This window comes from Pelobates fuscus, chromosome 2, assembly GCF_036172605.1.
Source record: "Pelobates fuscus isolate aPelFus1 chromosome 2, aPelFus1.pri, whole genome shotgun sequence".
NCBI classification, from domain to species: Eukaryota; Metazoa; Chordata; class Amphibia; order Anura; family Pelobatidae; genus Pelobates; species Pelobates fuscus.
In genome coordinates this window covers 180,326,994-180,350,810 of record NC_086318.1, presented here as the reverse complement: position 1 = coordinate 180,350,810, position 23,817 = coordinate 180,326,994, and the positions used below count along the sequence as shown (strand labels likewise).

Sequence of the window (23,817 nt, the reverse complement as noted above, 5' to 3'; positions counted from 1 at the left end):
ATTTATTTTTTTAGTGCTGATTAAACATGCTAGCAGAGCTAAGGTTGGCCGCCTTACCAAATATCTAACTATCACTAAATGCCTTACATAATTAGATACCCTAAAATAGACACCTCTAGAACTGTATTAAAGAACCAAGAACACAGCTACAAGAAATGGAGATGGCTAAGACGAACTTTTACTTAAGGTGCCTTAAGTCTAAATCCTTCGAACAGGAGAAAATAGGGTGGGGAAGCTACTGGCCTCTCAACTCAAGAGAACTATGGCCACCAAAATAGCATATATTACCAACTTCTCAGGACAAAAAGTAGTGAAACCGGACCAGTGCAGGAATTTGCACAATTCTACCAGACACAGATGATGCCCTAATGTTGCAACCAACAATATGACAAGTAGATGAATTTCTGGCAAACGTCCAATTACCAACTCTGCCCGACTCAGAAATCCAGGCTTGCTGAAGCCGATATCAGAGGAGGAACTTTGCCACCTCATTAGGCTGCTACCTAATAATAAATCACCTGGAGTGGGTGATCTATTTTCCATCTATTACAAAACCTTTCTGGAGCTGGTTACACCACACCTGATGTCTCTGTTTAACCGGGACTTTCAAACTGGAAGCTTGCCAGATGATATGTACTGCTAAACATCCTAGAATATTTAAACACAAATAAAAAAGAGGGATTGCTGTTTGCTTTGGATGCAGAAAAAGCCTTTGATAGGTTCAACTGGCTCTACATGAAAGCCACCCTAGAAAAATGTGGCTTTCCTGCTGCATTCATATCAGAGATTATGACACTATATACCTCTCCAGAAGCGTGCATTACCAATGTAGGGTTTATATCGTCACCCTTCCCAATTACAAATGGGACAAGGAAGGGGTGCCCCCTATCTCCCTTACTTTTTATTCTTTGTTTAGAACCCTTAGCAAAAACCATAAGACAGGACTCCAACATCCAACATCCAGTAGACATAAATGAGAAGCAACACAAGTTGTCATTTTTCACAGATTAAATACTCTTAACACTCACTCAACCCACTACCTCCCTTCTAAGGCTCATGCATATCTTAGACACATTTGGCTAGATCTCTTATTATAAGCTTTACACAACTAAGACACAGGCTCTGCCTATTAATACCGCTCCCCAAATTATAGACGAACTTCAGAAAACGTTTCAGTTCGACTGGAGAACGGAGTCGGTGACCTATTTGGGAGTGCGAGTTGCCAAAACAATACAGTCCTTATACAAGCTCAACAACGTGCCCCTCCTAGAGTCAATTTGGAGAGAACTAAACTCATGGGGAGATACAATGATCTCCTGGGCAGGGTGAATCAATGCTGTGAAAATGATGGCATACTGCAAAAAGGCCAAATCTCTTCTTGAAAAATATGTATGGGAAAACAAAGAAGCAATAATAGCAAAAACAACTCTTTATAGACTATTTAAGATGGGGGGTATGGGAATGCCACATGTGAATAATTATAGAATAGCCGCCGTACTGGCACAAGCAGTGAATTTCCATGCAGCCAGAGGGAAGTTGCAGTGGGTGGACATGGAACGGGCATACTGGCCTAATGACTCTATTAGCATACCAGTGGTCTCCCCACTTTAAAGAGAGAGAAAGTTCACACCCTCCCTTATACTACAAAATTGTCAATTTTTGCATGGGATAAGATACGCGCTACACAACAGAGTGCCTTTAAATTCCATAGATTAGCTCCCCTGCAAGCCCTGTCTACAGTTCTACCATGGCTCCCACTGACATATTGGGAACAGGCAGGTGTCACTAAAATCTCCCAACTCTTGACAGCGGACAAAGTTACCCCTTTCGCAGAACTATAACAGACATACCACCTACCATCACGGTCAGTGTTTCAGTTTCTTTAAATTAAAAGTATGTTGCTAGATTATGTGGACAGAGAGGAGGAGATTACTGGCGGAGACAAGCGTGCGAAACAGGAGATTTTACATAATTGCTGGGAACACCCACTTAAGCCTAAACTAATCTTGTGTTATAAAGCACTGTTAGCGAACTCAGACTCACAGTGCCTGGCATTCATGTCCCAGTGGGAAAAAGAAAGTGGCATAAAAATGCATCCTACCAAATGGTCTGCATCAGTCAGTCAACGCATTAGCAGGACAAACAGCATGTTACTCCCACATAGAGGCACATAGGAATTTATTGTACCAATGGTACCTGATACCAGACTAACTTCATAGAATATATCCCAATACCTCAGATAATTGTTGGCGATGTCACACACAAAAAGGTACCATGCTCCACATATGGTGGGGATGTGCACGCATACAACCACTATGGTCACTGGTTACCAAATTGCTAATCAGCATTAACATTACCCTAGATGCCAGGGTTGAGACCTGTTTATAGCTAGATCTTCCCGCATAGTGGAATATGCATGAAAAGGCGCTGGCAGCTCAAATAATATTGGCGACCAGAGTCCTTATCGCACTCAATTGGAAATTAAATGAGTGCCCCATGGAAGCACACCCTATGAATAGGATCTGATTAAATTACGTATATGAATTAGCATCAGCGGTATCACCACAACAAAAGAACTAAATCTCTCATATATGGGAGCCCTGGTGCCGATACTACCAATTTAAACCCTCATAGACGGAAGTTGTAGGAGCATAGCAGGCCACCCAGGAGCAGATTATCTCCCATGACCCTCCGAGCGCCACCCGTTTAGATGCACAATCTAGTTAAATTAACAGGATCACTCTATTATATGTATTCCAACCCCTAGTTTTTCGGTGACCCCTCTACCTCCATTTCTTCGTATTCAGGTGTTCAAAGGAAAAGTAGCTTGCACTCACTGTGCACCCGTGGGGGTCTCCCCCTTAGGGAGTCCATGGTGGCCAAAGGTAGATGGGAATACACTAAACACGATCAGCCCACATGCCCCAAAACAAAACATTATCACTCTTACACCCAAGACAGCGACTGATGGGAAAGAAAAGATAGAAAACATATACCCCACTAAAATTGGGTAGAGTTAAAGCATCATAGGTCGAAATTACAGATGAAGGTAGGATTAAATCCTCAGTAAGCATTTCAATAGAGCATAGCAGTGTGGGCTAAGAAGAGACCCAAGGGTATAGAAAAGAAGGATAGACCCAGTGTGTGTGTTAGAATTGTGACTGGATAAACAAGCTGCCTGAGCCACAAGACTGGCATTGATAATGGGAGTGCCGATTGATCACGCATGTCTATCACATGTATATATATATACATTGATGTATTGTGTCCCCAATGCTGTAACCACAAACACCCCCTTTTCTTTATTTCTGTACCCTAATGTCTTTTTCGTTATTGAAAATTGAATAAAAACTAATTGAAAAACAATATTTTATAAATAAATAATACATAATTAGCAAATACAAGTACAATATTAACTGTGCTCAACTTTTTTTGTTCTCATTAAATGTATTAGTCAAGAAAATAAAATTTAAAAGAACAAATATTATAGTGAATAGAACAGAAAGCCTATATTTGTAGGATAGTACTTTAATATAAGTCTATTATTTTCTTGTTCGCTTTAGGAAGATGCAGTGTTCTTGCTTTACATTCCACAAATGTGATGAAACCAGTATAGATTAGCTACAGTTTGGCACTGCAAATGGTGTGTCAGTTAAACAGTTAGCAGTTGTGTTAAGTTAGTGCACATCAGTTATTCTCTTCAATACAATTTATATTGTCATATATAACAAGATGATACTACAATAAATGGCATATAAAGCACATGAAGATTTTTAACTTTGCTAAAAAATAGTGTTTTAAAGAACATTTCAAGCACCATAACTACTATAGCCTACTATAATGGTAGTGCCCTAGCACCATCCCAGCATAAACTGTAAAACCATTCTTTCACGGTTTGACACATACCTGGGTTTCGTCAGGTACTCCTGCTGCTTCTTGCTCAGTAGAGAAATTAATTTTGTTCATTCATGCGCTGAGAAAGCTCAGCTAACACTCAGCCAATGACTGAAAATCTACATCAACAACCTGCTTCTCTTGCTGTAAATGTTTCTGCCTGAAACATTATTATGCTCTATGTACTTCCATAACATTTTGGGCAACACAAGTGTTCTTGTGGTTATAACTCTTTTCTTGTGTATACCTCACACTGGATTGAAGCAACATTTTTTTCTGGCCACATATAACTACACTGTTTTTTTGTTTTTTTTTTAAATACTAGGTACTACAATATAATACTCAGAGCTCATGCATGCACGACAGACCATTACGCATTCTATCCATTTATATTAATGATCAAATACATATTTTAAATCAAGTCAAATATTTATTATTTTAGGGCCCTTTTAAAAAAACAAAACAAAGCATGTGAATCCTTATGTTAGCCTGTGACTAACTGTGCGCTATAAGAAAACACTAATATACTCCCATTGTATTGTGTTGTATTTTGAATCACGTAAGGCTTTTGGCTTTTATTTAATAAAGAATGAGCCATGGTAATTTCATAACCAAGTTGTAAAATAAAGTCAGAATTGCCAATTTGGTTAATTTTTCCAATTCTTTAACTTAAGGCTTACATTTCACAATTTGGTTATCAATGTATTTCTTCCTAGAGTTTTATTTTTTTCATCAAACAGGAAATTGTAATAATTATCAAAGAAATACAAAAAATTAGGACAAAATAGTAAAGTCAGAACAATTCTACAATTCTCCTGTTTTCTCAGTATAATTATTTAAGCCTATACATTGTAATTCTCTCGTCAATTCTTAAATACCCTTCCTCATTGCTTGCTTCATTATTAAACCACATGACTTCTCTGTATCATAGACCACTATTGTGAAAAACATTACACTGCAGTGATTTAGAAAACCTACTAAACACCATTAATTTGGAGCTTGGGAATAAGCAACCCTTCTTTGTTTTAGCTCAGATCTCTTTAGTAAGTATATTGTGAGATAGAAAAGAGTAAGGAGACAAACCAACATAGATACTAATGTTCTAGAGGTTGAACAGACATCACGAACAACACCAGCTGCCATCTTTGTACCTACTTTGTAGGGCTGCAGGTATGCAAGGCCTTCAAATGAGGCTTCCAGGTAGCAATGGAAACCGATTTCTCATCAGCCGCATAACTACGCCATACACACTACGTGCAGGATATATGATATAAAAAAAGAAAAACAAGGCAGAAGGGAGCAGGGGAATAAAACAAAAAATTGAAAGCAGATTAGTAAACCAGTACAAGTCATGGTTTCTTTCATCATTCATTGCATTGATACATGCCTGAGAGGTGGAAGAATACTTTCATAATATCGCCAGGTGGCTGTCAGGTATGTTCGACTGCGATCAGTAGAATAAAACCGCCATGTAGCCTGGTGTGAGGAGAAAATAAAAGCACAAGGGAACCAACAAAACATGAAATAGAGGAAGCACCAAGTTGGTTGTGGAAAATTAATACTTTGCTCATACCAAGTGCAATTGCCTGTAAGATTATTTTTGAATTTTTTTGTATTTAAAGTGTGTTTTATTTTTTCAATATACAATATTTAGATAGTAACCAAAATAATATTTATGATTGCCATTATGAAAATAAATAAAAACTGTGTTTTACTTGATGGGGACATTACCTTGTAATTATTTGTTTAGTATGGCAAATGTCACATGTATATTGTTTGCTTATTTTTTTAAGTAAGTATTACTTATTTTTGCCAGTCTAATAATCTCATGGCTTAAAAAACTAAAACTAATTAAACATTGAAATAATATGTTGACTCAGATTTTTGGGTTACTAATGAAGGTGCAGTTTTTTTTTGTTTTGTTTTTTTAAGTAAATGTACAGTGTGGTTGATATATCCTTGAGAACCTAAATTATATATTTACTGTGCAAATATTTAGGTAGTACACCATATTGAAACAAAATTAATAGACTAAATCACCCCTGTACCGAGAATATCCCGGCCGGGGGTTGGTCAGTGGGGGTGGTACCAATTCCACCCATGGCTTAACCTTTATAGTAAAGATATAAATCAGGGAAACCTCATGTGAGAATCCCTGGTTTGGTATTTTCCTAAAGTTAAGCAATTGATTGAATGAAAACAATGTACACCATATTGCACATATTTTACTCTAGGAACAAGAATCAGTCTTTTATAATTAAAATCAGCGACCTGTCAATAACTAAGTGCTAATGAGACTTGTCACTAAAGAGGTGGATGTTGTGTGATGACAACCGATGAGCAAAATTAAGTTTAAAATAGGCAGATGATGTCTAGTTGTTTTAGTTTGTATTTGTTATAGCATTAATGTTCCATGCATACCATGCACTGACAGAGTTGTAGCACAAAAGTATTGAATGAAAGAGAGAAACGAAAGAATTTAGAGTCATTCAGTCTGAAGGGAAACACTTTCATTTTTAGTACATATACCGTGCCAATAAACAGCAACAAGCATATTAAAAGATGTTAATAGCAAACTACTTTATTTAGATATTCCTCATTTCTGTACAGAACTATATGTAATAAGGAAACTAATTTCATGTAGGCAATCAGGATCTGTGCAAAAGGAAAAAAGTTAGTGGAACGTACAGAGATATTTCATATAAATGTAATTGCGGGGATGTCCTATTCCTAGAATTAGGGAATTTGTGTACATAGCATCTAACACAAAATTAACACCGTGCTTCACTTTCTCAGCATTGTGCCGTAGCAAACTATAAGGAAATAGGGGTTTTCCAAGTAGTAAGAGCATCTCGCATAAGGACAAAATAAACAATACATGACAGATCCAAAATAACAAAATGACAAGTCCCACTCGACAAGTCATGACTGGAGTGAGCACAGCCAAATGCCAATCCTCCCTTAGGAGAAAGGGCGTCTAACCTAGAATTCACCTTCCAAGCCTGGGGAGTTCCCAGGTATGACTACTGAAATCCCAGTGTGTCTGAGGCCCTTAATAGTTTATGCAAAGAACTGGTTTTATTGCTTATAACTAGAGATGTCCCGAACAGTTCGCCGGGAACTATTCGCCAGCGAACATAGCTTGTTCGACGGTCGCCGCGGCAGGCGAACATATGCGATGTTCGGTCCGCCCCCTATTCGTCATGGAGGTGGGAGGATCTGGGAGGGAGGGTCTGCTGCTGATTGGCTGGAATGTGTCTTCTGACTGTGAGGTACAGGGTCAAAGTTTACTCAATGATGACGAATAGGGGGCGAACCGAACATCGCATATGTTCGCCCGCCGTGGTGACCGCGAACAAGCTATGTTCGCTGGTGAATAGTTCCTGGCGAACTGTTCGGGACATCTCTACTTATAACACTATCCTTGTGTAAAGCTGGATTCACCTCCTTAAATGATAACAAATACTATAAATGAGTAGGAAATTGTTGACCATAAAAAATATTTTGATAGATTGTGTACCACAAAAAAATAGCTGTATGTTTGTTATAGACATAATGTACGTCATTTGTAAAATATTTATTTAAGTGCATATACAGTATTTTCAATCTCTTTTAAATTAGCAGAGAATATTTATATAGTAAAGAATACTTTAAAGTTGTGGTGAGATCAAAAAGTGACAAAAACTTTCCAATACCTAAATCAAGTTCTCAAATATGCAGTTGCACCACATAATGCAATCTTAAAGCACAATCATTCTCAAAACTCCCACAGAGTTCCATTGGAAAGGAAGGTAGGTATAATTATTTATGGTATGTTTCCATTACAGCAGAACACAAACATGATAAGAAATATTCTGCCAATGAACAATCTGATACAAAGTTTAGGTAGTACAAGTTATTAGCATTAATTGGTACATTATAATTCATTATAGCTAAATTATTTTCAAATAAGTCTTCAAAGACCACAAACCTTCAAAGATTTCTGGTTTATTCAATTCTGTTAAAATAGGTATATTCATAAAAGATGATCAGTTAGTGACCCCCAAGAACTGGTCTAAAAAAGAAGCAATGCTACAGCTCTATAAAATATAAGCATAAGAGTGCAAACAAATACTAAAATTTAAACTTAATTCTATCTTAATCTATATATAAATAATAGCTGATGTACACATAAAAGACTATTCCTTCAATCTTTAAAACAAATATACAAAATAAGAGTGTCAGCGCTACAGCTCTGTTTGACCACAACTACCTTACCAAAGAAAAACACCCATCTTAACACGTTTAACTTAATTACTTAAAGAAATGCAAGTTATTAACTTAAAACATGAGATGCATAGATAGCATAGGATAAATCAGCATTTTTAAGTACACACATAAGAGCTAAAAAAAGAATTAAAATTTATTTTCTTTTCTATTTATTCATTCATCCTTTATACTAAACATTTGGTATCCTTTATCATGCAAAATTTCAGACAGAGTCTGAAGTATTTGAAATTACATTATCATGTCACATAGAAAATGTATGACAAACATAGATGAATAAGAACAGGCATGTAACCTGCTAACAAGTATTTGTAAGAAACCTGATAGCATATCCAGGAATGCAACTCTCTTAAGATGCCACCAAAATGTGTAGATAATGTTAGTATGTGGGCGTAATCAGTGATGTTAAAGGATATCCTCTGAAATTATTTATTTATTCTAGTAGTCAATGAATTCAATTGCCTCTATTTAAAAATGTAATGGTCTTGATAGACCAGTAATTCCTTTCTTTATCAGTGTAGGCCTTTCTGTGGCTGCTACCAAACCAAAGATGAATGTACGTCAGTAATACCTTACTGGCTTTCACTTTTACCACATTACATTTTTGTAAACCCAGACTTCTCTTCATGACCAAACATTACCCATTAATGACACTGGTTGACAATTTACACCATGTGGAAGCAGGTGACCCCAGTTCGACTTTCCTCCATCCCCAGAACACTCTACTCCAGATGCAGAATAAGAGATTCATGCAGTAATTTCTATACCTGACCAGAGGGTCAAACCATTGGAGACATTCTAAAATATTCAGGTTACATACACTCTATTCCACAGGTCTATGCATGTTCATGGTAGCTTACTGCATTCATGAACCACTCCAGGCCTCAAAAAGACTTCAATGATAGGCACTGCATTTCCTTATATGGTTAAACCATTTTTGAACAGGGTAATCTCAAAGTTCTCTTGACGGCACTTGTCCACACAGGATCTTTGCCTCCTCCTCTGCTCCCAGGTAGGATTAAACAGGCCTGTATATATATTGCATTGGCGAGAAACTTTTAAGGTCTGGCTAGCACCTGAGCACTTCAAATTTTAAGCTCACAACTTTACAGAAAATAGTAAATTCATAGTACACCAGTCCTTAAGGGCCACAGACACATTGAAATTTCAGTATATAATATTATTTATTAGCATGTTAGCTATAAATTCTAAAACTGATGAAGAATCATTGCTTCTATCTATCTATGTATCTATCTAGAATGTAAAATATGGAGTAAACACTGCCAGCTGTTGGCAGCTACAAACCACATAAATCATACAAACAATTAAAAAATAGCGAGTGTCTAGCAAAGGTCCTTAGGAATAAACGTTATGGGTTCTGTAGTTTACTTTCCCTGCACTAGGGATAATTACTGGTAATAGTACATCAACTCAGTATTTATTAAAGTACCAGGAGTGTGGTCCATTTGAGACATAAGGTAAAGTGATCACACCAGATACTTTACTTTTACATTAAACATTGCACAGTTTGTATCAAACTAGAACAAATTATATACGTATCTCATATATACAGTATCTCACAAACGTGAGTACACCCCTCACATTTTTGGAAATATTTTATTATATCTTTTCATGTGACAACACTGAAGAAATGACACTCTGTTACAATGTGAAGTAGTAAGTGTACAGCCTGTATAACCGTGTACATTTGCTGTCCCCTTAAAATAACTCAACATACAGCCATGAATGTCTAAACCGTTGGCAACAAAAGTGAGTACACCCCTTAGTGGAAATGTCCAAATTGGGCTCAATTACCATTTCCCCTTCCCGGTTGCATGAGACTCGTTATATAACCATATATCATGTACTTGGTCCGTCCTCTGCATTTTTTTTTTTTTTTAAATTTGACAATTTTTATTGTTTTGTCAATTAATAAGAACTTGGGGTTACAGAAAGAAAAAGGGGGAGGGGGAGGTTAGCAAGTAGGTTACAAGCACTTCAGATGCACTTCTGTTATTTACATTTACCGTATATACTCGAGTATAAGCAGAGTTTTTCAGCCCATTTTTTGGGCTGAAAAACCCCAACTCGGCTTATACTCGAGTCAAGGTCTGTATTATGGCAATTTGCATTGCCATAATACAGACCGGGGGAGAGGGGGGCTGGCAGAGCTGTACTTACCTGTTCTGCAGCTCCTGTCAGCTCTCTCCTCCTCCGCGCCGTCCGTTCAGCACCTCTGTCAGCTCCCAGTGTAAGACTTACAGTGTGAGCTGATAGAAGGAGCTGCACGGACGGCGCAGAGGAGGAGAGAGCTGACAGGAGCTGCAGAACAGGTAAGTACAGCTCTGCCAGCCCCCCTCTCCCCCCCACTGAACTGCCACTGGACCACCAGGGAAGGAGAGCCCCCCTCCCTGCCATGTATCAAGCAGGGAGGGGGGACGAAAAAAAAATAAAATAAGAAATAATAATAAAATAAAAAATAATAATAATAAAAAAATAATAAAAAAAGGGGGTATAAGGACCACTGTGGGAGGGGGGGGGGTGTATAAGGACCACTATGGGAGGGAGGGGGTGGGATAAGGACCACTATGGGAGGGAGGGGGGGTATAAGGACCGCTATGGGAGGGAGGGGGGGATAAGGACCACTATTGGAGGGAGGGGGTGGGATAAGGACCACTATGGGAGGGAGGGGGGTATAAGGACCGCTATGGGAGGGAGGGGGGGATAAGGACCACAATGGGAGGGAGGGAGGGGGGGGGGTAAGGACCGCTATGGGAGGGAGGGGGGGATAAGGACCACTATGGGAGGGAAGGGGGGGATAAGGACCACTATGGGAGGGAGGGGGGGGGATAAGGACCACTATGGGAGGGAGGGGGGGATAAGGACCACTAAACCACTATGGAAGGGAGGGGGGGATAAGGACCACTATCGGAGGCAGGGGGGTGGGATAAGGACCACTATGGGAGGGAGGGGGGGAGAAAAGGAACACTATGGGAGGGAGGGGGGGATAAGGACCACTATGGGAGGAAGGGAGGGGGGGATAAGGACCACTATGGGAGGGAGGGGGATAAGGACCACTATGGGAGGGAGGGGGGGATAAGGACCACTAGGGGAGGGAGGGGGGGATAAGGACCACTAGGGGAGGGGAGGGGGAAGTAAGGACCACTAGGGGAGGGGAGGGGGAAGTAAGGACCACTAGGGGAGGGGTGAGTCAGGACCACTGGGGGAGGGGGGTGAAGGAACACGGGGGTGGGGAGGTAAGGACCACTGAGGGAGGAGGAGGGGAGGTCAGGACATATGGGGGGGGCAAATATCCTTGCACCGGCCCTGCACACACTGCATTCATACACTGCATTCATACACACACTGCACTCATACACACAGCATTCATACACACACACACTGCATTCATACACACACACACACTGCATTCATACACACACACACTGCATTCATACACACACACACTGCACTCATACACACGCTGCACTCATACACACGCTGCACTCATACACACACACGCTGCACTCATACACACACGCTGCACTCATACGCACACACGCTGCACTCATACGCACACACTGCATTCATTATACACACACTGTAAATAAATATTCAATTAATATATTTTTTTAGGATCTAATTTTATTTAGAAATTTACCAGTAGCTGCTGCATTTCCCACCCTAGTCTTATACTCGAGTCAATAAGTTTTCCCAGTTTTTTTGGGAAAAATTAGGGGCCTCGGCTTATATTCGGGTCGGCTTATACTCGAGTATATACGGTACATTACTTTTTATACATACACATTTTTTTTATTGTTTATACAAACATTTATAGTGTCAAGTCTTATTGCTTTGCGTATCACATTAGGTATTTATGACTTACATAGTACAGTAATCAGTAACCTGTTCTTTGTTGTCTTAAGGTGTTCTGGTGTAAAAGCAATTTGCTGTTATATATTGCGTGTGTTAGAGAGTCTTCAATTTCTGCTCCTTTGAGTGCTCAGTTATGCCTTAGTTCTAGCATCTAGCTGGGTCTCGTTCCTTCTTGTTTTGACACTTTTGGGAGTTTGGTATTTTCGGGGTTTTGAGGCCTGGGATAAGAGGTTGTCCCAATGTGTTTGGTCATTTAGTACTATCTCTAGGTGGCGGTGCCGTTTTTCCGGATATAGTTATGGGGTAGTGTATGTTTTGGTTAAGCAATCAACATTTCTTTCTGTTATTTTCCCACTTCTCCCAGGCTATTTCCCAGTATGGTCTGTGCTTTTTGTGATTCTTGTTAGGGGGTGTATTTTGTCATCTCATAGTAATCTCGAAATGGCAAGATTGGTTTATGTGTTGGATACACATTAGTAAGGTGGGTATTGTGTGTGTGGACCAATTCCGTGCCAATGCGCCAAGGGCGACTATGTTGATATGGAATATAAGGTATCTTTCTGTTCTGGGGATTGATCCCGGTATATCAAATAAAACATAATGTTCCAATCTATGGGGTAGGGTATGCCCTGTACTGTCTGTAATGAGTTTGGCTATGTCTTTCCAATATTGTTCTAGGAGTGGACAAGTCCACCAGATATGTGTCATTGTTCCTATACCCGTTTTGCATCTCCAGCACTGTGTAGGGATAGCCGGGCTATATTTGTGTAGTCTCACTGGCGTCAAGTACCACCTGTATAGGAGTTTTTTTGGCTAGCTCTATGTGTCTGGAGCAGAGGGAGAAGGCTTTGGGGGTTAAAATCATACGTTCCCATTCTGGTTCATTGAATGTTTTATGGAGCTCTTTTTCCCAAGCTTTGATAAATTTGTGTTCCTTCAATGTTTGTTTTGAGGGCAGTGTTGCGTATATGGAGGATATCATTTTCAACGGTGGTTTAGTCCCCATGTACATTTTTTCAAACTCCGTCAGCTGTTGTCCCAGGAAGGTGATGTTATTCTCCTGAGTCTGTGTGCGGAACCATTTAGTTGGCGGAGTTTAGTTGGCGATATGAATAGTGTGCTGTCGTTGGTAGTTTGTGGGAGTCTTGCAAGTTAGGAAATGGCGTTAAACCTGTATGTGTAAGCATTTGGTACAGAAAATATATGCCATGTCTTTCCCATATTCTGTAATTAAAGTCTGGGATGAGGTATGCCAAAGATTTGAGTGGTATGTCTCTGGATATTGGTGAGTTGTTCGTGAGGGCTTTCTGGTTTATGTCCCAGATTTTTAGGGTCAATCTAGTGGTTGGGAGACAGTCCAGTGTTTGTGGTCTTTTTTTTTTTGTTGGGATCCACACTAGGTTGTCAGTGCTTGCACCATCAGCCCATTCTGCTTCTAGGTGCTTCCATTGTGGCTCTTGTGTTCCCGGCCTCGCTTGTATTATGCTGCTTAATATAGCAGCGTGGTAATATTTTTTGAAGTTTGGCAAGCTCATGTCTCCTTCGCTTATTGGTTTATGCATGACTTTTAGTGCTATGCAAGCTCTTTTGTTGCACCACACAAACCTAGTCACCCAGCATTGGAGTGCAGTGAAGTAGGTTGGGGGTATATGTATCGGTAGAGATCTAAATAAGTATTGTAATTTAGGGAGGATTATCATTTTGACTGCCGCTATGCGGCCAGACCAGGATACAAAGGATGTCTTCCAGTCTTGCAGCTTTTTTTTATGTCTATAAAAAGTTTTCCATAGTTAGAGTTAAATAGCACTGCATGTGATTTTGTGAAGCGTATACCTAAAAATGTGATGTGATCGTTTCTCCAATCATAATTGTATGTGTTTTTCAGTCTGTGAGTTATGGCCAGGGGGAGTCCTTTGCTTAGGGCTTGCGTCTTGGATATATTTAATTTGTAGTATGACATTCTGCTGTCAGTGTCCAGGATGGAGTGAAAGTGTGGTAGGTAGATGTCTGGGTTTTGTATGGTCAGGAGTATGTCGTGAGTTTATGTTTATGTTCTTTGAGTTGTGTGCTGATTCCCGTGATGGACGGGTGTTGCCTAATGAGAGCCGTAAGGGGTTCTAGTGCTGACATACAGGAGAGGTGAGAGGGGGCTCCCCTGTCTGGTCCCGTTGGTAATATGGAATGGGTTGGAGAGGAATCCAGCGTTAGTTATTCTAGCAGTGGGGTTACTATATAGCGCCTGCAGAGTGTTCATAAATGCTGGCGGGAAATCAAATTTCAGTAGTACTGCCTTTAGGAAGTTCCAGTTTAGCCTAGCAAAGGCTTTTTCCGCATCCAATGATAGGAATAAGCTGCCTGCTCTTTGTTTTTGAAGGCTATATATGAGGTCTAGGACTTTTCTAGTGCCATCTGTGCCCTGTCTGCCTTTCACAAAGCCCACTTGGTCTTCATGTTCTAGCTTGGGGAGTATCGTGGCCAACCTGTTAGAGTATATTTTTGCTAGCAATTTGATATCTGTATTTAGAAGTGAGATGGGACGAAGATTTTGTCCTTTGTCTGGTATTTTCCATGGTTTAGGCAGTGTGGCCACATGAGCTATAAGCATCTCTGGTGGCATGGTTCCTGTGTGGATTAAGTGTTGGAATGCCTGTTGTATGTATGGGATGAGTGTGGGTGCGAAAGTTTTGTAATAGTAGTTTGTTAGTCCATCTGGTCCGGGGGATTTCCCTGTGGGTAGGTGGGAGATCGCCAGTTGCAGTTCTTCCGTCGTGATTTGTGGTATCTGCCGGTAGTGGTATCTGCTGCAGATATCCGTCAATGTCGGAGGAGGTGGGTTGGTGTAGGGTTTTGTCTTCTTTTAAATTATATAGATTGCTATAAAATGTCACGAGTTCCTTGTTCATGTCTTGTGGGTTCCAAAGTTTATGCTTATCTTTAGAAAGGATGTATGGGATTTTAGCATTCGATTGTTTTTTTGCGCAGCATGTTGGCCAGTAGTTTGCTAGCTTTGTTTCCTTGGGCATAATGGGTCATTTTTAATTTTTGTAAGGTGTACGCCGTTTTTTGGAATTGTTGTTCATTGATCTTAGCGGTTATGGTTTGTATTTTTGTCAGGAGGCTTTGTTGTCTCGTTTGGTAGTAGGTTTGTGTGGCGTCCCTTAGCTCCATGAATAGTTTCATGAGTGCGGCTCGCCTTTGCTTATTGAGATATGACACTCTACGGATCAATAGTCCCCTTACGACTGGTTTGTGTGCTTGCCACAGTATAGGAGCAGTAATTTGCGGGGTGTTATTGGTGGCAAAATAGTGTTTGAGTTCCTGTTCTATTGAGGAGGTGAATCCCTGGTCATACAGCAGTGAGTTATTCCGCCTCCATGAGCCCTTGCCTTTATAAGAAAACGCGTCGGTAAGTATCAGTGTCACAGGTGCGTGGTCAGACCAGGTTATGTCACCGTGTGTGCATTGATGCGTTTGTGGGAGTCCTGCGCTGGTTGTGAAAAAATGATCTATTCTAGAATGGGTTTTGTGCACTTGGGAGCAGTAGGTATAATCTTTATCTCCGGGGTGCAACGTGTGCCATACGTTGTATAAGTTAAATTGGATTTAAGTAGGATTTTATTGAGTAAGGTACAGGCGGAGTTGAGGGATTTTGATCTAGGCTTTGCGGTGTTTAGCGTTGTGTCTATTTTGGGGTCTAGAATATGGTTCAGATCTCCACAGCATACTAGTAAGCCTTGTTGTATATTGCTCATTTTAGCCAACAAGCTTTGTAAGAATTGTCTCTGGTTTTCGTTCGGTGCATATAAATTAACTATGGTGTATGTTACATTGTTAAGATTGTTAAGATTGCATATAAGTATAAGGTACCTTCCTTTGCTGTCTGTGAGTATTTTAATTGGTTCAAATGCTACCGATTGATGCACCAGGATGCTAACTCCCCTCGATTTGTGACCGTATGTGGAGTGATATTGGTGTGGAAATAGTTTAAGGCCCAGGGATGGTGTTTTTAATCATTGGAAATGAGTTTCTTGGAGACATATCACATCAGCATTATGTTTCTTCAGTTCTGTCATCAGCATTTGGCGTTTTTGGGGGGAGTTGAGGGTGTGGTCCATTGTATGCATGGTGGTAGTCTTTGGGGGGCATAGTCTAATTTACACTAATGTTTGGCAGTGGTATACCAATAGTAATTTTTGGGTATGTATAGCGGCAAGTTTTTGTGTGTTCGTTCTTTCCCAGTGTTGGGCAGTGTTTGTTATCCAAACTTGATTTGAGATCTTGGCGATTACTGACTCTTGTGGGTTTTCATTTGGCATGTCGTTTTTTGGATCTTTGTGCAGATTAGTAGGCATGGGTGTGCTTTAGTTTCCCGAGTGGATTGTAACCTGGGTTAGGGTTAGGTGGGGGAGGAACCGGAGTCTCCGCGAGAACTCAACTATATACAATATGGCCCAGATGTTGGGCTTGGTACCCCTTGTTGGTACCGTGGGGGTGGCGAGCATGCGTGTATTGCTCACTGAGGAGGCTACCTGGGCTCCTTCATTGTTTTGGTGTGATTTAAAGACCCCGAGTTGCACTTGGGGCCAACCCCCTATGCACAGCGTATGCAGAGTGTGCCTTAGGCGAGAATAGTGTTTCTTACTTTGATTTGTTTGTGGAGCTGGATTTGTAGGATCCATAAGCTAATGGTGTAATTTATGTGTGTATGGGTGATAAGCATGGCAGATATATTTATACATAAACCTGCCAATAATCACATACATTAATACAATACCATAATAACATATTGGTTTCCCCTGCATAAACGTGTGATATCCTATCGTAATTCCCTTCAGTATATGGAGATAGGGTCATATATGGTCCCTGAGTATTCCATCATGTGATATTGGATATGAGGATTCACATGGGGATTTTAATATTTTGTGAGGTTAACTTTTTTTTTTTTTTAATATATCAGCTGTGTAATTTTTGGATATAGTATGTGTTCCGCAAGGCAGGTGAGCGGAGTTTTATTGTTGAATCTTGTCTGCCTGTGTAGTACCATGCCATTTTTAAGCCGTCTGCGCTAGTGGATCTAGTAGTATTTTCTTTTAGTGCAGTGTTCCTGCTCTAGGGCTCATGTAGATTACTCGCTTAGGCAAGATAGGGTTGGTGTTTAAATCAAAACCCTCATCGCATGGTAGTGGAGGGCATATCTATGCTAGGTAGGGTGCAGGCCTTGGCTGTCTGGGGTACAAGTATGTATAGGCATATTACAATTATTATTAATTATATGTTTCTTTAGTAAAAACGTGGTAAAACTAGAGATAACTTTGGAAATCATGAACGTTACATTTTTTTTTTTTATAATACGTTACCAGCCATTGTGTGTTAGGGCATATTGGTTGCGCAATGTAGCTGGTACAAGTCTATGGCTGTTATGCTTTCTGCCACTCTCTTGGCAGTTTGGCGGCTTCACGTGGTGATTTTTTCGGTGGAGGTAGGTTCCATTTCTGGAGAAGTCTTTCTCCATCCTCTGGTGAATGCATCGTCTCTGTTGTTCCGTTTTGGGAGATTAGAAGTTTGAGAGGATATCCCCACCGGTAGGCTATTTGGTGCTGCCTGAGGATGGTGGTAATTGGTTGGAAGGTTTTCCGTCTTCTCAGAGTCGCTGCCGACAGATCTGGGAATATTTTAGCATCTGCATATTTACTGGGAATATTCTTGTTGTTCCTGCTTTGTTTTAAGATAAGTTCCTTTTTGTGATGGTAGTGGGTACAAAGGATTACATCCCGGGGTACTGAGTCCGGTAGGTGTCGAGGCTTAGGTATTGTGTGCGCTCTATCCAGGAGCAGCATATCAGACGGCGTGTCCGGCGACAGTGCGTGGAAGAAATCATGTAAGTAGGCCTGTAGATCAGCAGGAGTCACCGTCTCAGGTATGCCCCGCAGTCTCAAATTGTTTCTTCGTGCTCTGTCCTCTATGTCCATGAGTTTGTTTTCCATGGTAAGTACATTTGATTGCAGCGTGTTCACTTGCTCTACTAGTTGATTGTGTGAGCCCAGATTTTCCTCCATTCTCTCTTCCACGCGGGAAGTTCGGGCACCCAGGTCTCCTATATCTTTTTTCAGACCTGACAAGCCAGCCATCCAGCTAGCCATCATTCTGCTAGAGAAGGCTTCTAGTTGTTCCATGAGGAATTGTTTAGTGACAGGTTCCTCCAGTGTCTGGTCGGCTGCTTTAATCAAGGGGCAGCCGTCATTAGAGTCTTCCCCGCCATCTTGTTGGCGCGGTTGCGCTGTATGTTTAGTGGATGGCATGTTTTGGCCAAAAAAATTATGTTTATCGGCTTTAGTAGTTTGCCGTTTCTGTTTAGGTTGCGACATGATGTAGTGGTGGAGGTCTGGATCCTCTGTAGTTAGGTGTAATCGCCTTTTTTCGGAGCCCATGTGCTGGAGCTAAAGATTATGCGTCCATCTTGCTCCGCTGGTAGCCACGCCCCCCCCCCCCGTCCTCTGCCTTTAAGGAATAAATGGATGATCACTATATATTCTATATGGCGTATATATATAGACAGATAGGTGGACCTTGACAATATATATATATGCATATGTAGAATCTTAGTCTCAGACCAAGTGACAGCCTCTCTGTGCCACCTGATCTACTAGATAAAGGTCTATATATCTCTCTCTGGACATATAATTCAATATCTGCCCTGATGATATTGGCTGTACTTATTATCACAATGGATTTTTGACGTAATACATTGCTAGATTTTTCAGGCGGAATTAGCCGTCTTTCGGCACTTCTCTCTGCCCTTTTCCCCGCCCCCTTTGAAGCCCATTCTCTCTCTATGTCTATTAGACTGATAGGATGAATGGGAGGAGTATTGCTGCCCTCCCTCTCCTCCTCCGTCTCTTTGACCCCGCCCTTAGATGCCCATGTGGGCTTTGACGGACTTTTCCTCCGCCCACATCACGCCCCATACACACACCAGCGGACATTTACCGGGCGATTTGGGGACTCCCTGGATTGCTTGATAAGGATTTTAAAGCCACTTCATTGACAGAGGTATTTTTAGCCCCTGACGAAGGTGCATTAGATACACCGAAACGCGCGTCGGGTTTAAGTTTATTTTTTTTTTAAATTCAACGTTTTTATTGACAAGATTTTTCAAGGGGACGGGGAGGGGTACAGAAAGAAGAAGGGGGGTTGGGGTAGAGGTGTCATGGATAACATTGATACAGCTCGGCATGCAATGCAGCGTGATGATGCTTATGAGTACACAATGCATAGTACAGAACAGATAATGCAGAGTACACAATACAGAATACAGAATACTTGGGATGCAATATACACAGATCGACACCCAGTGTGCGGTGATTGTTATATAACATATGGTGCTTGAGACATAACCTATTCTGCGCTACATTGTTGTGTATTATTTGTGTATTCGTTGTTTGTGTGTAGTGGTGTAGCGTAGGGATACCGCTGCGGGCAGGATGAGATGTCTTATGGTCTCGTTATCTATTTTGATTGCTCGCTAGCGTAGGTCATAGTAAATGTGGGAGCTGCTTTTCATCTCGGAGACAAGGGCCTTGATGTGTCCTTGTGCGAAGTGCGTTTCCTGTGAATTAAGCAGGGTGGGCACCATGTAGCGTTGTAGATCATTTTGCAAAGCAGCCTGCTTCATGATATCTTAGCGTTGAGCTATGACCCTTTGTGCATTAGTTATATTTTGTGGTTACAACATTGATTGTTTCTAGCTGCCCCCTTACCAGATCTCCTTGTCGCTTGCGGGCCTCGGTAAGTTCGAGGGGGTTCGGTAGGGAGGTCTCATGTGCGAGACACAGGCTCATTGGTAATTATGTTGCTGGGGGTTCTGTTTGGTTAGACAACTAGAGCCCTATAGGTAGTCAAAGGGGGAGAGGGGGTGATTTTTCAGTATTCAAATGTCAGGTCCACCGGTGGTGTGACACGGAGATGGGTTTACATGCTTTGGGTGGCAGTATGTAGTACTATAATCTCATTTTGTTCCAGAGTTGTGACAATGCCCTAGTTCAGAATCAGAATCTGGAGGTGTTGGGTTGTCAAGGGGGCTTCTTTGGTGGGGCGAGGGAGGTGGGTTTGTAAGTTGCCTTTCCCAGTATGTTACCCATGGGGCCCAAGTTGATAAGAGACGTGTCTTGTGTGCCGCCGTTTGAGTGGATAAGCACTCATGGGTATAGTATTGATGTATTTTGGCCAGTAGGAGAGCCTTAGAGGGGCATTGTGTTAGCTTCCAGTGGTTTGCAATTAGCTTTCTCACTGCTAGTGCTATGAGCGCCATGATAGTTTTTACTTGTTTTGGTACCAAATTGGGATATGTTAGAAATATACCTGTATGTATGTCTAGGAGCGGCGCGGCAATGCCTATGATTTGCAGTATATTTTGTGCCTCCTGCCATAGCGGACGGATACGAGGGCACGACCACCAGATGTGAGTCATCATGCCACTGTCTGTTCCACATCTCCAGCAGTATGGGGGGACCGTTTTGTACATTTTATGAAGTCTTTGGGGTGTTATGTACCACCTATACACTAGTTTTGTATGTGCTTCGATATGGGAATAGCACTGCCTGAGCCCTTTGAGTGCAGTTAGAGACGTTAGTATTTCCATATTGGATGTCGTTTCGCATTCTGCTAGCCACTGTGTCACAAATGTAGGGGGTGGAGGTGGTTAAGTACGTAGAAGGGTTTTATAGCAAGAGGCAAGGGATTTGGATTTGGTTGGGGCCCGCCAGCATCTATCATATAGAGCCTCTGGGTCCAGTAGGTCTGGATTGTGTATTGTAATATCGTGTGTGACATGGGTGGGTATGATGCTTTTGAGTTGCATATACAGAAACACTGAGGAGTTAGGTAGGTGAAATTCCCTTTGTAGTTCTGAGAAGGGTTTGATGTGGTTCAGATGGAGGACTTGATCGAGTGTGGTTATTCCCAGCTTGACCCAGGATTGTAGTGAAAGCCAGGGTGAGAACGTGGATGATATTTGTGGGGTGCAGTTTGTTTTTGGCGTATTGTGTCCCAGTGATGTAGGGTTAGTATAGTAGTTGGGAAGATTGTTGTGTCCTTGGGGCGTAACGTTTTTGGCGTCCAGAGTATGTTTACTAGCGATGTGCCAGAGAGTTGATCGACTTCCATATCTACCCATTGGTAGACCCCTTTTGAGGTGTGTAGTTTCACTGCCGCTTCTAAGACGACCGCCTTGTAATATGTGTATATATCTGGAAGGCCAACACCACCCTCCATGTGGTGATTCTGGAGGAATCGTTGGGAGATTCTGGGCTTGTAAGCGTCCCATATGTAAGAGGACAGCACTTTTTGGAGTGATTTAAAAAACATTGGTGAAGCCCGCAGGTGTAGGAGACGGAAAACGTACAACAGTTTGGGGAGGAGGATCATTTTTACCGTATTGATTCTGCCCAGCCACGGCAGTTTAACCGGTTTCCACCGTAGGCATTCAGATTTGCATAGGTTAAGGAGTGGTTTATAGTTATATTGGAATAGTTGCTCAGTTGTGGGCGCGATTTTGACCCCGTGGTAGGTGATCTAGTCCGACCTCCAGTCAAAATCATATGCGTTGATGAGTTCCTGAGCAAGGTCTCTAGTAAGGCCTATGGGCAGTGCTTGGGTTTTCGTTTGATTTAATTTGTAGTATGTCAGGTTGCCATAATGTTTTAAAAGCAGCATCAAAGTGGGCAGGGACGAAGACACGTCACTCAATGTTAAGAGAATATCGTCCGCAAGCATGGACAGTTTATATTCAGACCTGCCTACCACCATGCCTTTAATTTCGGGTTGGCGTCTAATTATATGTGCCAGCGGTTCTAAAGATAGGACAAATAGTAGCGGGGATAGGGGACACCCCTGGCGTATGCCGTTGGTTATCTTGAATGGGGTGGAGAGGAAACCTGAGCCATCAGGGCATTGTAAAGCGCCATAATGCCTAAGATTATGGGCGTAGTGAAGCCAAACGCCCATAAGACATGTTGCATGTAGTCCCAATTGAGCCTGTCAAAGGCCTTGTCCGCATCCAGTGCTAAGAGAAGGCCTTGTCCCCTTTTGTTGTGTGTGTGGGATAGGATGTTCAGGATCTTCCTTGTATTGTCTGAACCCTGTCTCGTTTTGACAAAGCCTGACTGGTCATTATGTATTAATGTGGGGAGAATGGCAGACAACCGGTTGGCTATGAGTTTAGCGTAGAGTTTGATGTCTACGTTCAATAGAGATATGGGTCTAAAATTTTGGCACGGTGTTTGGGATTTGCCTGGTTTTGGAAGAGTGGAGATATGGGCTTTTAACATTTCGGAGGGTAAAGTTCCTTGCGAGTAGCAGTGGTTGAAGAGTGTGGATAAGTGTGGTGAGAGGACGGAGGCAAAGGTCTGGTAGTAAAAGTTGGTGTAGCCATCTGGGCCTGGTGCTTTATGCTTAGGAAGCTGCTTAATTGTTGTGTCTAATTCTTGGGCGGTAAATGGTGTGGTGAGAGAGGATATGTCTTCTGGGGAGAGCTTGGGTAGATCGGTTTGTGCTAAGAAGTTAAGAATGTCTTGTGTGGAAGGCGGTGCTATCTTGGGGTCTTCTTTAAGGTTGTAGAGTTTGCTGTAGTAATCTGCAAATGCGTCAACTATGTTTTGTGGGTTTGTGAGTTTTTGTTTTGTTGCCGTAATGATATATGCTATCCTGGAATGGGCCGTGCGTGCTTTAAGTCGTGCGGCTAACAGTGCACCTGTTCTGTTCCCTTGCGAGAAAAAATTGTGTTTGTAGCGCTGAAGTATCTGGTTGGTTTTGGCTTGTTCCAGGTTTCTGAGTTCGGTATGCAGTATAGAGAGCTCATGTTGCAGTGTTTGCGTGGGGTGCGTTTTATTTTTGTGTGTGAGGTCAGTAATCTTGGCGATTAGGGTGGAATAGTCTTTTAGTCTTTGTTTTTTAGCGTGACTACCTGCTCTAATCAGGAGACCTCTTATTACCGCCTTGTGCGCTAGCCAGACAGTGGTCATGTCTACGTCTGGGGTCAGGTTCATCTTGAAGTAGTCGGTAAGATCTACAAGGTAAGTTGGTCTACAATTTTAGGGTCTCGTAGCAGGTAGTCATTTAGTCTCCATGTTCCCTTGCCTGCAGCGGAACATTTTTCTGATAAGGTTATGGTTATTGGGGCATGATCTGACCAGGTTACAAGACCTATAGTCATTGTTCCTGGCTGATTTAGATGCCATGGTAGCCACGGGCAATGCTGTATGTCTGTGTGGGATTTTGGGGTACCCACTGCTATTCAAATCGCTGTACAGGGTTGATGTCTCACGGAGCTAACAGCTCATGCGACCGTCTTGTTGAGCTGTCAGGCCACATCCGGGGTTTAAGTTTATTTAACACTTTTTTTGTTCACTATGGTAGCACTGGTTATTTGATTTCTTTTTATTTCCAGCACTGATTTATTTTCTTTGAAGGGAGTTATCTAGAGGCAGTTGTTTCTCTTTCTTCCTCCTATCTAGGGATAGTATAGAACACCCTTGAAGGTGTTTCCCTTAGGAGCTGCAGGGATATTCCATTCTATTTACTATTCTTGCTGGACATGCTGTTCTTACTGGGAGATATTTACTCCCCATATAGCATTAGGGACAGCATAGTACACCCTTGAAGGTGTTCCATGTAGGAGCTATAGGGTGACTTTCTAGGAACAATAAGGTGGTGATTTTTGTATATATATATATATATATATATATATATATATATATATATACTTTTTTCCTCCATTATCCCTCT

The 23,817-nt window shown here is 41.5% G+C and overlaps 1 protein-coding gene across 2 annotated transcripts in view; it reads right to left on the bottom strand.

Moving 5' to 3' along the window:
* The window catches only part of KCNQ5 (potassium voltage-gated channel subfamily Q member 5), a 608,771-nt gene that overhangs the window by 126,114 nt on the left and 458,840 nt on the right, over positions 1 to 23,817 (bottom strand). For both annotated transcript variants that reach the window (XM_063442990.1, XM_063442991.1), the window contains exon 8: positions 5,050 to 5,144. In XM_063442990.1, the coding sequence (XP_063299060.1) occupies positions 5,050 to 5,144 (95 nt within the window). The remainder of the gene's footprint in view (positions 1 to 5,049; positions 5,145 to 23,817) is intronic.